Consider the following 16,573-nt stretch of genomic DNA (forward strand, 5'->3'; position numbering starts at 1 on the left):
GTTGAGTCTAGATCACTTGAACTTGGATCCCATTGAAATGAATATGAAAAGTTAGTTTTACAACTAAGTAAAATTCATGTTGCCTGTTTAGTGAGGTTTCTGAAGCCAAGGTAGTATTTTTTGGGTTTATACGTCACCCAAAGAAGGTCAAATATACTATCACTCTCTGTGAAACAACAAAGATCTAAAGGGGCAATTCCAGAAATTATAATTCAATGAAATGGGTGCTGATTACATATACCTAAATGGTAAATCATATCATACCCATATAAGCCACCCATTAAAGCAGCATATAAAAGAACTGTTTTACCATTGCACCAAGAGAGTCAGTTTCATGCTCCTCCTTTGTAAGCATTGTACAAGAGATATGGGAAATAATTAATTCTTTTGGCAAATAAAAGAATACCAATTAAACTAAGTATATTGTATGTAACAGCAAAAAGAAAAAGCGAGGCTATTGGATTTCTTCCATATAGATGGGCTTCCAAATTATTAACAGTGATGTAGAAAAATTTACTTGCACTGTAGCATTTTGCTCTATGTCCTTCCCAGTGGTTTTTTCCCCCTGGAGGGACGCAGGGGTACGCATACCCCTAAACATTTTGTGAATCTTTGTACTTTTGTCCATTTACTGTATTTTTTCCCCCTGATTTGAACTATAAAATGGTGTAGTAGGTTTATGTTAGATAAAATTGCTTTGAAGAAATTTTTTTGTGTGAATGATATAATTGTTAAAAAAGTATTTTAAGATTTGGTGTTTAAGATATGGTTTATATTTGATTAGGTATTTGATTAAGTAAAGTTAAGTGTATCAAAAATATGGTAAAGGTTAATGGAATAAGATATAAAGCTACCTAGAACATATATATGATTTTGAAGACAGTGGAGGGAACGGGGGAAGTCCCCCGAATAGAGAAGACTGTAATAAGAAAACTACAAAGATAAGTGTTGGTTAAGGTTTGTATTTGTGTCTATTTTATGTTTGCTATATTGTTATTGTTTTTATTGTGTTTATGTATTGTGTTTTTATAGTGTTTATGTTGGTGTTTATGCTATGTTATTTTTTTCTTTGTTTTAATGGAAAAATAATAAAAAATCTCATTAAAAAAAAAGAACTATAAAATGGTGATTTTCTTGAGTCAAAATGAGAGTAACCCTAAACATTTTAAAGAAAAAAGCACTGGTCCTTCCTAACTGCATCTCATTTCAAAATACAAAGCCATGTTCTCAATAGCAAAGGAGGACTGTTCCTTGGGTTTAGTAATGTTAGAGAGAGTTGGTTTACATAATCAAGCAGACTCAATGGAGAGCTAAAAAGCAGGTGCCCCATTCAGCACGACATTAAGGCTGCAAAATAAACTTAGGTACATAACCAAACTCCTGATTGTTCCTTTGCTGGAGCAAGGCACACTCCCAACTGCCCATCAGCAGAGAGGTTGCAGGATCATGGCTTGCTCAAGGAGTGGGGAGGCAATTTTCATATAATGGAAATTGCTTCTGCCCCCCCCCCCCCAGCACAGCTTTGGAACCACCTAGGAGAAGGGAAGGCTTGCAAAACCATTTCCTGTGCTCTCTGTTCCAACCTCTGATGTTGCAGGTTGAAAGGCTCATAGCGGGGAGAGCTTTGCAAGCCTTCCTATGCTCCCCATTTCTACGTCTAACGTTGCAGGTTGAAAGGAGGAGCACAGGAAAGAGCTCTGTAAGCTTCCCTGCACCAACATCAGAAGTTGAAAGGATCGGCGCAGGAAGGCTTGCAAAGCATAGGGCTTGCATTGTGGTTCTTGCTTTTGAGAACTCTGTACAATGGATTGTGACTGGTGGGTTGGCCAACGAATTGGGAGCCAAAAACATTCCCCACCTGTTTTGAATATAAGCCTGCTGGGCAGGGTTTTACTGTTGTTTATTTTATGTTCTAGGCAGCACCTCCTGATGTTATTGACACTTTAGAAACAACAACAACAACAACAAAATCAGTGCTTTGAAGATTTACAACTTGCAGCAGAGCTTTCAACTACAGCTTCTAACTAGTTCTTGCCACAAGGATGTTAAGTTCCTACGTCTTTGAAGGGAACTGAATTGGTAATGAGTGGACCTTCTATCAGGGCTCTACAAACGAATTAACAGTTCCATTTTCTAATTCAAAGTGATTCAGCAAGAGTTATAAGGTAACTAGGGATACCTGAAGTTGATTTTCATCGGCTTTGGTTGCCAAAATGCAGAAGTCTCCACAGGTGGTAATGGAAATCAGACTCTTGACATACTTCAAATACTTCTCATTGTTTTTTATGTCCCAGAAGACAACACAGTACTCTGGACGATCAGGTCGGGTATATGCATAAACCACTGTATTAGTGCAGTAACCCCACTGTCAACAAAGAAAACATTATTCGTTATTCATAGTAGAGAGTAACATATAGAAATATTATTCATAGTGTAGAGCAGGGTTTCCCAAACTTGGGTCTCCAAACTTTTTTTTTTGGGGGGGGGGAATACAATTCCCATCATCCCTGACCACTGGTCCTGCTAGCTAGGGATGATGGGAGTTGTAGTCCAAAAACAGCTGGAGACCCAAGTTTGGGAAACCCTGGTATAGAGTAACATACAGAAAATATAATGTACAGACCTACCACTCATCATTACTATTCTCCTCAAGAGAATATAACTAACACTAATGGACATGGTGAAGAGCTGCTATTATAATTATAATTATTATAATTATTCAATACCAATTTCTATACTGCCCTTCATTCAAAGTTCACTTGGCGGTTTACAATACAAAACCACAAAAATACACACCACAATAACAAAAAAACAACCAATTACACCCCACCCACCTCAGGTTAAAAGGCCATAGGTTGCTTAAGTAGCCAAAGGCCTGGGAGAAAATGAATGCTCTTGCCTGGCACCTAAAGATATGTAAGGAGGGTGCCAGGCGAACCTCTCTGGAGAGATCATTCCACAATCGTGTAGCCACTTCAGAAAAGGCCCATCCTCATGTTGCCACTCTCTGGACTTCTCATGGAAGAGGCACATGAAGAAGGGCCTCAGACGGGGAGAGGCGGTCTTTGAGGTGTTGTGATATTCCAAAGAGATGATTCATTTTAATATAATAATTTCAGGCTTCTCTTTCTGTGATGCTTGCAAATGGTGCTGTAAGCCTTCCAGTGAAAGTGGCATTCTGCAGCTACTTACCTTATAGTCTGGCCGGATATTTGCAAAATAAATACATTGGTCAACGGCTAGCGATATTTTTAAGCCTCCTCCTTCCCAAGACAGAGCTGAAACTTGTTTGCCTGGAACCTTCAGGGTACGCAAATGCTGAAACAACACCATCCATTCACTGGTTACATGTTATCTGTAGGACTTCCAATTGGGGCATAATTGAACATACTGCACAATATATTTTGCAGGTATGACTGGAAGAAAGGTATACATGAACTCAAGAAGGCCTGGGCCTTCTTGCCAATCTAATAGGATGACTTGAGAGTGGTAATTTGTGTGGAATATGGGTATAACTGTGATAAAGAGCTTGGCATCCCCCCCCCTTTTCTTTTTGTTTTCTCTTTTCTCCTCTTATTTTTTGGCTTCTATCTCTCTCTCTTAGCTTAGTTTGGCTTTTATTGTATATCATGTTGAAAACTTTCAATTAAAAAAAATGGTTGCATAAAGAGAGAGGTAATTTCTGATACGGTATCTCCTGAAATTAAATTCTTAAAAAACAGGAACAAACAACATTTATGGAGAGGGTTAATATTTAATTTTAGCCAAACAGAGTTAAGCACATCAAATAGGAAAATGAAATAAATGCTTTTACCTCACCAAATGGAGAGTAGAACTGTACCACGTTTATATCTTTATCTTGTCCAGCTACTTTCTGGAAGCCTGCAATAGCCAGGACATTTCCACAGTGGTTCCACTGAAGAGTCACAACATTCAGAGCAGCGTCGATTAAGACAGGATCTGGTTGTTATAAGTTTGGAAAAGAAATGTTACAGACACGAGCTCTTACAAATAGCTTGTCTGAAAAAGGATCTGAGTTACATCACCCTCCAGCAAGACCTCCAAGCCTTAAATTCACAGTGCTTCTTTCAATGAGTAATCAGAAGTTGTGCTTACTTTGATCATTCTCATGTCTCATTATTTGGCATCTTCCATTGTCAAAACAAATAGCAAGGCAAGGACAATCTGGTTCAACGTAGCCCTCCGTTCCAGGGTACCAGTGGATTCCAGCAATACTGAACGCTCCAGTTACATTCACCAAACAGTTCATTTTCATTTTCATCTAAAGTGACCATTTAGCATATTTAAGTTAAAATGAACTTGACAAAACCAGCGGCTTAAACAGATGTGCAGGTTGATGCTGTGCAAGTTTATTTGAAAGAAAGACCCACTGCATTAAATTAGTTTTGCTCCCAAGTAGGTTTGCTGAATGGAAGAACCAATCTTAGCTTAAATATAAACCAATGCAAACCAAGATATATTTTTTTTTCAAAAGTGAAGTACATAAACGAATGAAAGAATAAATAGGCAGCTAACTCTGGCTGCAATCCACATATCAATTAAGTCAAAGTGTTGGCATTCCGTCCAGGTTAATGGCACTGGCTTCAGTTAAATCACCTTCATTGGTTGCTGTAACCAGCTGCCTCTGTATTTGTGCTCTATTAAACACCATTACATGCTCCTGTTTTCAATTCCTGCGGTGATTGCAGAACAGTTTTTAAGCACATCATTACAGAAGGATAAGCACCAGTGACTTTATGCAGCACCAGTCTAGATCAGGCAGAAAAAAAAATCTTCCCAAGTGTGAAAAAGACCAGACAGTGAAGGCACCCAATAGTAGACTACGGATTATACTTCTTATACTTCTGAACTTACCATAAAAGTCCCATTCTTGTCATAAATGTGTATTTCACCATTTGCCATTCCAAAGAGCAGAGTCCTGCCATCTGGAGACCATGCAACATGATGGAGTTGTGCTTTCAAATCCTTTCCCCAAATGCGATTCCCTTTTAAGAGAAAATACGTTCAGCACAGCCTACAACTAAAAATAAAATTTATGCCACTTAAAATACTAAAGGATTGCTACTGCAAAAGTTCAAATGATGAATGTTAACTCATGCACACATACACGGCAAAAAAGGAGAAATGAATTCTGCTCTCTTTTCTATTGTTATATAAACAATCCATGAACACAGTTCTGTTCCATTCATGGAATCAAAATGAGAATCTAAACCAGTGTTTTTCAACCACTGTTCTGCGGCACACTAGCGTGGTGTGCCGTGGGAAAAATTGAAAAATTACTTTATATATAGTCAATATAGGCACAGAGTTAAATTTGTTAACATTTTTTAACATTTTCTAATGGTGGTGTGCCTCGTGATTTTTTTCATGAAACAAGTGTGCCTTTGCCCAAAAAAGGTTGAAAAACACTGATCTAAACCACTGCAAACACGACAGTATGGCTTTATTATGCTTTTGACAACTATTAGCAGGCTATAGACACATGAGTCTAATTGCATATCATCATACATTCCAATAAATCTTGACATATTTAAAATATTATGCATGTTTTAAAATTATTGGGTAAGCTGACATACAGGCATATCCTAATTTCAACTGCTGTTTATATAGTATTCTCCAAACAAAGAAAATGCTTTTATCTCAGGGAATTTAAGTCAATTTTTATTAGCTTTTATTTTCATATTTAAAAATGCAGAAAGACAGAGCACAAAAACTACACGGTTTTAGCACAAACAGGAATCCACTCTTGCAGTGGGGCTTCTCTTCCCTCTCCTTACCCCTGTTGAAAATTGCTTCAAATTCCAGATTTTGGAGGCACATGGGGGAAGGAAGTAGGAGAGAGACCTAAAGTACCAATGTACAATGGGGCAGACATCATTGGCTGTCACCCCCATATCTCTGTGGTCAGATATCATCAACACCGCAGTTGCAAATGGAAAAGGAGGACAATAAGATTTTGGCAAACAAAAATATTATTTTTAGGAGTCACAATTCTATAAAAGCAAATTTAGTCAAACACAAATTCATCTGCAATGTTTGTGAATCATATTCACTGCAAACAATGCTATGAGAGTCTTTTATTTAGTACATGAGATACTTTACCATCCACAGAACCAACAATTACAGCACCGTCTTCATATATAATGCAAATTTTTTGTCCATCAGCATTCCATCTCATACTTCGAACAACAGATTTATTTCTGTTGTTGATCATTTCCTCATACCAAGAACCTAAAGCCAAAGAATAAATGTTTAGCCCCACCTTCAACACTGCTGTACTTCATCTAAACTATTTCTATTAGAAGTAAACCAGTTGGAATTATCTGCCAAAAACATTGTACATTACCTGGGGAGCATGTTAAATCATAGTAAGAAATATTTTAAAATAATTTACTAATGAATAAAAAATAATGGTGACTTAAATCTGTGGTCATCTCTTGATTGACGGCTTTGGCCCTGTATACCTTGGAGCATCTCCACCACCATCGTTCAGACTGAGAATGAGCACTGAAGGCCTTCTGATGGTTCCCTTCCTGTGAGAAGTGAGGTTACAGAGAAACAGGCAGAGGGCCTTCTTGGCATTGGCACCCGCCCTGTGGAATGCCCTCCCATCAGGTGGCAAGGAAATAAAAAAGTATTTGACTCTTAGAAGATATCTGAAGGCAACCCTGTATTGGGAAGTTTTTAATGTTTGATGTTTTATTGTGTTTCTATCAATGTTTTATCATGTTGTTTTTTTTAAAAAAAAATTCTTTCAAAAAATTTATTGGTTTTCCACATCCAAAAAACAAACAAAGACAACCGAGCAAAAACAACAACAAGTAATAACAATCACAAAAAAACCAAATATTACAAACAACATCAACTAAATAAAAGAAAACAAATACATAACCTCACAAACAGGAACACACCAACTATAATTATAATCTAGTTCCAAATCTTGTTAAGGGGACTTCCCCCGTTCTCTCTCCTGCGTTCAATTCTAATTGTTTTATCATGTTTTTAATATTCTGTTGTGAGCCACCCAGAGTGGCTGGGACAGATGGGCGGCATACAAATAATAAAATCACCATTATTATTATTATTATTATTATTATTATTATTATCCCCCACAGGCCACACACACCTCAAAATATTTATAGGGAAGATAATTAATGATTGGTAGAAAAACTCTTATCTATTTTTAATTGAAGGAAAAAGAGCTAAGAATTTTCTATGGAAAAGATGGTTCTAGAACACTAAATTTCAAACTGGCTTTATTAAAAATCACAAGCTTCCAATGAATTTAAGAAAGCTTAATCCATGAAACAATAAAATCTCAGCAAATCAGCTGCTGTGATTATACATAATGCCAGCAAACAGCCCTACTACACATGGCAACCTGTCAGAACAAAATACTTGTAGGCTAAAAGGCAGATATGCTGTTGGTGAGAAGAAGGGCAAAAAAGCAAGATGTAAACTTAAGAATAAATCGAGTAGCCCTGTGCGCTTTATTGGTGGCTAAGTGACTGGCTTTACAGCACTGGAAGGACTGGACAGCTCCCTCCAGTAGCTCATTGGCTGGAGGAACTTCCTTTCTTGCAGCATATGGAACAGCTACTTTCTCTCACAACTATTCTGAGATCTGGGACCCCTTTTTAGAGTTATGGGCTCTCCCTGAGTCTTGCCCTTCCCTTCCCTTCCCTTCCCTTCCCTTCCCTTCTCTTCCCTTCCCTTCCCTTCCCTTCCCTTCTCTTCCCTTCCCTTCCCAACAGTTTTCTCCATATGTGTCTGACTTTGCAAAATGGTATTGTGAATTGACCTGTTTTCCTTCTTTGTGCTGTTATGGAAAAACTTACAACTCAATATTCTTTTTTTATTATTGAAGAATAAATTGATTAAGGTAAGCATCTAGGACAATTTTTAAAATAATTAAATAATGCTACTCGCAGCTTTGTAACCAGCGATTAAAAATCTGGAGAAGCATTGTACAAATCTCAAAGGCATCTATTCTTTGAGATTTCACAAAGGTACAATAAAGACTTGAGATACCACAGTGCTATTATTGCCAGTCTCCAACAAATGATCTACCTTTATACAGCATCCACACAATAATAAGTCCATGCTCATCACTGCTGGTTAATTTCTGATACTGTTCATTCCAAGTCACTACTTGCACAGCACCTAGAAAATTATAGATGAGTATATTATTGGATCACAACAATATTGTTAATAACACACAATTAAAATGTTATTAATTCATAAAAATCCATTATCCAGAAACATCAGTCATAATAATATAACCGTATTTGTGAGCTCATAAATAACAAAGCAATATAGGGCATAATGAAAAAATAAAGTATAGCTTGGATCCAATGGGGTTATTCCATTCACTGAATATGGTTTTTTTTTTAATACAAGGGCATTTGATACAATAGGGATTCCTAGAAATGGAAGAGCGAAAATATTTACCAATTTTCCCTCCCCACTAGAGCTCCAAGCACCTCTGCCTATATCGGTCCAAGGAAATATGTAATGTCTTTGAGCATATTTTTGGGGATGTATGGGAAATTTGGAATTCACCTTCTCCCTTGTCCACTCACAAGAGTCTTTGCTAGATTCAAGACCTTTACATGATGCTTTTCACTTATTTTTCTCTTTGTATAATTGTATTTTAACGTGTTAATCTTCTATACCACTTTGGCATGCTGAAATGATAAGCGATTTATACATAAAACTAATAAAGTGACATGTGAAATTGCAGGTGGAAAGGGGTGTATTGGAGGGATAAAGACTACAAACCTAATGATATATTTAATGTAATATTTTAATAAAAATAAACCAATGCAGGAAATTACATCTTTTAAATCATGAAGAACTGTGGCTGATATTTGCCTTTGCTTATCTAACAATGTACCCCATCTGAAACATTAATATGCTGTTAGATGGTGCAGGGAGAAAATAAACTGAAAACATGATGTCGAAGATGTACCGCCCATATATTTTTACTTCATTTGCAATAATTGCACATGCCAAACAATGAACTCTAATGTTTGTTTTTCTTGCGTAAATGAATTAATAGAGAAAAAAAATATCAATGGAAAGTGAATCAGTTTCTGAACACCTTATTCAGCAGGCAATTTTAAACTAGTTTATAATGAATGAATATTAAATACAGGATCATAATGACTCTTACCAGTGTGACCTTCCAGTGTTTGATTCATTGAGAGATTGCTAGGTGCTGCAAGCCCCTTTGCTTTGGATTCATCTAACAAAGAAGTTTAAATATCATTTTAAAACAAAGGCTGGGATACTAAATTGTTCTCCCAGTAGCACAAAAAATCTGCAGCTCTTAACAACATATCCACATATACTCAGGGGTCCCCAACCATCAGAAACAGGGGTGCAGAACTCAACATATCCACATATACTCAGGGGTCCCCAACCATCAGAAACAGGGGTGCAGAACTCTGCAAAATGTGGGGGGGGGGAGGTGAACTAAAGTCTTAATTCCATGGAGCTACTCCATGGCTTGCCTGGGCTGCCCACGCGTCTCCCTCTCATTTCCCTTCTCCCCACCCTCCATCCCATCAATATGTACCATTCCACTTCACCAAACCTATCCACAATCCCCTTAGAGCCTCACAAAACTTCCCTCGTGGACCCACTTTCTGCATGTTTGTATAGGATTCCCTGGTGTTCGCATCACAGGATCAGAAAAATGGTTGATTGCACTCATCCATATGCCTTTCACGCAATGAAAATGTCAGATCAGATTGAGTGCGTTGCATTGCAGCAGCAAAACATCAAGGGCATTGCACTGCTACAATAACTCAGGATAGTGTGACTACATTGGCACCAGTCATGTAGCCATAGAGGGAGCAAGTATCTGAAGAAGTGTGCATGCAAACGAAAGCTCATACCAAGAACAAACTTAGTTGGTCTCTAAGGTGCCACTGGAAGGATTTTTTTATTTTTTATTTTGTTAAAGCAAAAGAGAGACCATCCTATGCCACCACAGAATGGGAACCAGGTTGTGCTGATGCAATGCTAGTAACTGTTTTCAAAAATCTGATAGGCGCAACGGAAGTGTCACTTACCTGTTTTTGTCTCCAATTTTAAAACTTTCAGCAGACCATCTTCTCCCCCACATGCTATATAGCCCTGGTCCTTGCTCCAAGAAATAGATCTTAGCCGAACATTGCCAGGAATTGTAATCTGAAAGGAAGATGGTTTTGTAAATTGAAACCAAATTCAAAATTGCTGACCCCAAGATATGGACCGGTTGTGCATCATAAATTCAAAGCGCATACGCCCCACCCCTGGCAAGAATCCTGGGAACAGTAGTTACCTTTTGCAGTGCCACAATATCCAGCACCCTTAGCAAACTACAATTCCCATTCTTGGAGGGTTAAGGTAACGTTAAAGGGACTCCTGACCATTAGGTCCCAACTCTGGGGTTGTGGAGCTCATCTTGCTTTATTGGCCAAGGGAGCCAATGTACAACTTCCAGGTGATGTGGCCAGCATGACTAAGCCACTTCGGGCGAACCAAAGCAGCGCATGGAAACACCGTTTACCTTCCCGCCAGAGTGGTACCTATTTATCTACTTGCACTCTGATGTGCTTTCGAACTGCTAGGTTGGCAGGAGCTGGGACCGAGCAACGGGAGCTCACTCCGTCGCGGGAATTCGAACCGCCAACCTTCTGATTGGCAAACCCTAGGCTCTGTGGTTTAACCCACAGCGCCACCTGCATCCCTCTTGGAGAGTGGGGTGCTTTAAATGTAAGGTGTGACTCACATTGCTTCTCCAGTGTATATGGTGCTTTAAACGGTAATACAGTCATAACTTGGATCTCAAACGCCTTGGCTCCTGAACAAATGGGCTCCCGAACGATCAAAACCTGGAAGTGAGTGTTCCAGTCTTCGAATGATTTTCAGAAGCTGAACATCCGGTGCGGCTTCCGCAGCTTCCGATTGCCTGCAGGAGCTTCCTGCAGCCAACCAGAAGCCGTACTTTGGTTTCCAAATGTTTTGGAAATCGAACAGACTTCCAGAACTGATTCCGTTCAATTTCCAAGGTACGACTGTATAAGCAAAAGACAGGCTCCTGCCTCAAAGAGCTTTATAAACTGTAAGAAGTTCTATTCAGGCTATACGACTGAAATGAAAAGGTTTCTGGGGCAACATGGGGGTCAAACAGAGGGGGAAAGAACACCAAAAGTGGTAAAAAAATAACTATTGAAAGCTTCAAAGGTTGCTCCAGTATCAGAAAGGTTTGCTGTATTAGTTAATGGGCCAGAGGGAATAGCTGACACAATCTGGAGGAATTAAATAAGGTGGGGATTTTTTTTTTTACACAGCAGAGACCCTCCTATTTTCCAGGGACAGCCCTGGATTTACAGAAGCTCTCCCAGTTTCTGATTTGATCCTGGAATGTCCTGCTTTTTCTTAGGTGGTCCCTATTTTCATTGGAGAAATGTTGGAGGATATGGAGTTATACACACGTCCCCCGTCCCCCCCCCCCCGCCATAACCAAGGAGATAAGTAACTCTACTTTAGAAAACATCTAAAGGCAGCCCGGTATTGGGAAGGGGTATATATATATAAAAACAACTTAACTGTGTAAAAAAAAAAGTGATCTTATCACAGCCGTGTCCTGATTTCCTCCTAGCCCATGCACACGCCCCACAGGAGGGCAATTTGATTTTTTTTGGGGGGGGGGGCAATTTGAGAATTGAGTGCTCACTGGAAGGGCAGATCCTGAAGTTGAGACTCCAGTACTTTGGCCACCTCATGTGAAGAGAAGACTCCCTGGAAAAGACCCTGATGTTGGGAAAGATGGAGGGCACAAGGAGAAGGGGACGAAAGAGGATGAGATGGTTGGACAGTGTTCTTGAAGCGACTGGCATGAGTTTGGCCAAACTGCGGGAGGCAGTGAAAGACAAACATGCCTGGCGTGCTCTGGTCCATGGGGTCATGAAGAGTCGGACACGACTGAACAACAACAATTTTAGGCTTCCACCACGTGAATAGGAGTTCACTTTTTGAATAATAAAAATTATATGTCACAGAGTGGAGGCATCAGGATTTCAGAGATGCTTAGGTAGGGCATGGCCCAAAAAAGGTTGGGAACCACTGCTCCTGGCGCTACGTGCACATTCAGACGTTCCCAACCAGGGTTTCCCAAACTTGGTTTCTCCAGCTGTTTTCAGGCTACAGCTCTCATCACGCCTAGCTAGCAAAGGTTCAGGGTGGATGGGGGACTGCAGTCCGAAAACAAGTTTGGGGAGCGTCGCCCCCGACCTACACGCAACTCGTGTCTAAACCCTCTGGCGACAAAACGCGCGGCGGGTGTCACGTGTGAGGCGCTTCGACACGTGTCCATCACCACCACCACCAACAACAAACGAGGATCTCTTCTGGCTGCAACCCGAAAACAACATCACGCGCAGGCGAGTGAAAGCAGTGATGGTGGCAAAGGGGAGCGTCGCTCCCGGGGGGAAAAGGCACTTTTTAGGAGGAAAGTGAACTTTTGGAGCATGCGCCATGCGCCCCCCCCCCGAAGGTCCGGGGGTGTGTTTGTGTGATTTCGAGGCAGCCCCGCTTTAACCCCCTCCCCAGATTTCGCCCTCCCCCCCAAAAAACAACTAAAGCCTTTACCTTCTTGCTCAGGTAGACAAACATTTTGCCGAGAGTCTTCTTCCTATTAATTCACGCGCGCGCCGCCGCCGCCGTCTCCATGGCAACAGAGGCCTAGCGCCTCCGGCTCGCCTTAGCAACCCGCAGCCGTCGCCGCCGCCGCCGCCTCGGACGAAAAGCTTCCGGGTCAGAAGAGAAAGGAAAGGAAATAAAGTTTAAGAACAACAGCAACAACAACGTCAACGAAAAGGAAAGGAAACCCAAGTCTCCCGCGGCATTTCAAGCTTTGTCCACGCTGCCCCTTCGCCTATTCTGCGGCTTCTTCCGCGCTCTTGCAAAAGAACCACAAACCAAAAAAAAAATTGCCATTGCTCCTCCATAACGCGCGACTGTTTTGCTCCCTGGTTTCCCTAATAATAACAATAACAACAACGATGCATTGTTTATATGCCGCCCATGTGACTGGGTTAACTCTTAATTTTATAAATAAATAAATATTTACTTATTTATTTTTTACAAAGTAATCATAGATAAATAAGAATAAAAATGTGCACCCCCACCACCGGGACCATTCCATTGTAACTATCCAGCCTCCCAAAATTTTAACACTTCTTGACATAGTTTGACTCCTTTTCCGTTTTAACAGTACAAATTTTACAAACGCCCTCCATATCTCATCCAAATCATTTCTCCTGCCTATTCCCTGTCATGCCTTAATGGCACGTGTTAATTTCTCATTAATAGCTATATCTCACACCTCTTTATACCATTTGGGTTAACTCTTCTAGCAGCACGCACACACACACACACACACACACACACACACACACACACCACCGCTGCTTAAAAGTTTTGGATTATGGACGCCAGTGAGCAAAGGGAAGGGGGAAAAAACGAATGGAAAATTAGGATCTGCCAGCTGAGCCAAGCACGCTACCACTCCTATAATAAGGGGCATTGTAGCAGATTAATATTATTACATTTATATGCCACCTTTTTCTTCAAATGAGCTCAAGGTGGTGTACACGGTTTTGCAAGAGGACTGCGCTCCTGCTCCTATAATAATTGTGTAGAAATCATAGAATTGTAGCGCTGGATGGGACCCTGGGGGTCATCTAGTTCAACTCCTTGCAGTGCAGGAATATGCAGCTGTCCCATAGAGAGGTCAAACTTGCAACCTTGGCATTATCAGCACCATGCTCTAACCAACTGAGCTATCCAGGCTAATGAACACGACGGGTTTTTGCCATGGCAACCGCTACCCACCATCAGGCTTTTTCTTTGGTTCAGTTTGAGATGAGCTGTGAACAGTTAATTCCAGAATCTCAAACCGAGCCAAGGCATCCCACTTGAAAAAGGAAATCTTAGTGAATCTCTGCATATCATACTTTTGATGCAAGGCTAACAGCTTCATATGTCAAAATAGGGGACTCTGCACAATATTTTAGGCATCTATATTAATAGTCCCCTAATGGTCCCATGGGATGCGGGTGGTGCTGTGGGTTAAACCATAGAGCCTAGGGCTTGCTGATCAGAAGGTTGGCAGTTCGAATCCCCATGATGGGGTGAGCTCCTGTTGCTCAGTCCCAGCTCCTGCCCACCTAGCTGTTCAAAAACACATCAAAGTGCAAGTAGATAAATAGGTACCGCTCCGGCGGAAAGGTAAATGGTGTTTCCGTGCGCTGCTCTGGTTTGCCAGAAGCGGCTTTGTCATGCTGGGCACATGACCCGGAAGCTGTATGCCGGCTCTCTCAGCCAGTAACGCGAGATGAGCGCCGCAACCCCAGAGTCAGACACGACTGGACCTAATGGTCAGGGGTCCCTTTAATGATCCCATGTTGAAAGCAACATGACAGAGCAAGCACTGAAAGAAGCATGTCTGGACCTGGCCTGTGACTAAATGGGGGACCATTTGGGAACCTCATGTATGCTGTCTCGAGTTCTGCGAAAAGAAAAAGTTATGAAGGAATACATAAACTAAGTAAATAAAAACAAGCTCATTGATGCCTGTGAGGCATTTGAGCATGTGCCATAGAAAGGTATAGTTAATTTGCTTTCTTAGCCTATTTATATTAAATTATTCAATCGCTGATTGCTTGCTTCAATCAAATATGAAATGCAGAAATCAGTCTATTAATATCTCTGCCAAAGAAACTTCAGTATTGGTTCCAGTTATAACATAGAGATATGTTTGTTTTTTTGAAAGCAGTGAAGCAAGCTCTTACTAATTTTTTTCTGGGCTTCTGTTTGTTCACAGAAGAAGAGCCTGTGCTGAACAACACTGCAGCATGTCTCAACAGGCATAGCCATTCCTTTTCATATTTACAATACATTGAATTTCTTTCGACATGCAGGTTAATACTAACCATAGTTTACCTATTCAGATGTCATAGCAAGAGAATTTTTACTTATTAGTTTGGCATTACCATTGGTCCTGGTTGGATATTTAGAAGTGGCCTAGCTATGTAAATAAATGAGTCCACTCCTGCTACACTTCCATTGTAGAAAAGATGGATGTTGTTAGCCAGAATTTATCTCTGTTCTAATTAAAGGGAAAACAGCTTGCTGACTTTATAGGAAGTATTACCTCTAAATTGCAGTTCTTAATATCTCCACCTAACCTTTTGGAAAATTACTGGCTAATGTTTCCATTAAGTCAAATTATAATTAACAGATAATGCCCTATAATATCTTCAGATAGTTTCATTTAAATAGATTAATGGACAAGCCTGTCTATTCCATATTTCTATCATGTAGGCTTGAGAGGAATTAGATAACTGACTGCAGCTTCAAGAAATCTAGGCATGCTAATTTTTTGGTCATAGCAATAGATGAAAGTATCCTGTTAACATTGTATCCTGTTTTGTTATCCTATTAAATTTGTATCCTTTTAACTTTGGAAATGTTTCTAATTGTCCAAACTTACTTTCAGAATCTCCAAGTCACATTTTATTTATACAGCATCTAATAAGTTGTATTGTTTCTGTTTTTCACGTTTCTCAATTCTTCATATGTACGTCCCAAACCACCAGCCTTGCATGCAGATTTCTAGAGAGATTCAATAAATGAATGTGATTCTATCTTTGATTATGTTCCTTGTTTCTATCTTACCTGTGTATTACTTTATAGAACAGATCACTAGAGACCAGCATTTGTTTTGTAGTTACCTGTACTCTTTATGGTATTATTTAGATTCTACAAAACACAATAAAAACTTAAAAAAAGAAGAAGAAAGAAGAATAATCACAGTTTCCTCTAGTGATATTGGTCCCAAAAGATATGAGTCCATAGGTAAATCCAATATTGATTAGAAACACTTGAAAATAAGTTGTGCTATCTAGTGATTTTAGATGCTTATAAATACAACTTCATGGCAAACCAAGTTTATAAAACGATGGCATTCCGTCCCAGGAGGGTACTTACTACCCACTTAAAACTGGTTTCTGAATCTGGCATGTTTGGAAGCCACTGACTATGGGCGGGGAGTGGGATTTCAGGGACTGGCTGGATGCCAATGAGTGTGCACCGGGGAAAGTGGGGCTGGAGTCAGTCTCGGGAGAGGGGGGCACTGATTTGTGGGGAACTGTACCAGCCAGGAGGCAAGAATCAGGAGCAGGGGAAGGTTCAGAGCTGGAGGTCGGGCAACTGAAGGGCCAGTTGCTTCCCCACCCTCTCCTGCACTACTGTCTCCCAGAACCAGGAGGGGACTGAAGAGGGATGAGCAGAGGAAGTTGCCATGGAGGTGCAGTCTCCGGCTGCATGCACACAGCCTGTTGCGTGAAGGTACAAAAACAGGTGGATGAGGAATGGACCCCTGTTGCTGCAACTACTCCATGGAGCACAAACCTGGGAATAGCTAGACATAAGATTGGTGTGTGTCGGTGTCCAGATTTGTAGAAGCAACTGCGTTGTCTTTGACCATGAAGAGTTA

General features: G+C 40.4%; 1 protein-coding gene across 3 annotated transcripts in view; it reads right to left on the reverse strand.

Annotated features, from left to right (window-relative positions):
• WDR35 (WD repeat domain 35) overlaps positions 1-12,759 on the reverse strand; it is a 39,402-nt gene extending 26,643 nt beyond the window's left edge. For 2 of the 3 annotated variants that reach the window (XM_033142909.1, XM_033142907.1), the window contains exons 1-11: positions 12,664-12,759; positions 10,101-10,218; positions 9,197-9,268; positions 8,092-8,184; positions 6,124-6,252; positions 4,876-5,006; positions 4,117-4,282; positions 3,815-3,960; positions 3,193-3,318; positions 2,180-2,365; positions 311-343 (exon numbers count right to left, since the gene is read on the reverse strand). In XM_033142909.1, the coding sequence (XP_032998800.1) occupies positions 311-343; positions 2,180-2,365; positions 3,193-3,318; positions 3,815-3,960; positions 4,117-4,282; positions 4,876-5,006; positions 6,124-6,252; positions 8,092-8,184; positions 9,197-9,268; positions 10,101-10,218; positions 12,664-12,687 (1,224 nt within the window). In that variant the 5' untranslated portion in view covers positions 12,688-12,759. The remainder of the gene's footprint in view (positions 1-310; positions 344-2,179; positions 2,366-3,192; positions 3,319-3,814; positions 3,961-4,116; positions 4,283-4,875; positions 5,007-6,123; positions 6,253-8,091; positions 8,185-9,196; positions 9,269-10,100; positions 10,219-12,663) is intronic. The other variant, XM_033142908.1, reaches the window with a different exon arrangement.
• Between the last annotated feature and the right edge of the window lie 3,814 nt (positions 12,760-16,573).

The sequence above is a fragment of the Lacerta agilis genome, chromosome 3 (genome assembly GCF_009819535.1).
Source record: "Lacerta agilis isolate rLacAgi1 chromosome 3, rLacAgi1.pri, whole genome shotgun sequence".
In the NCBI taxonomy this organism is placed as follows: Eukaryota; Metazoa; Chordata; class Lepidosauria; order Squamata; family Lacertidae; genus Lacerta; species Lacerta agilis.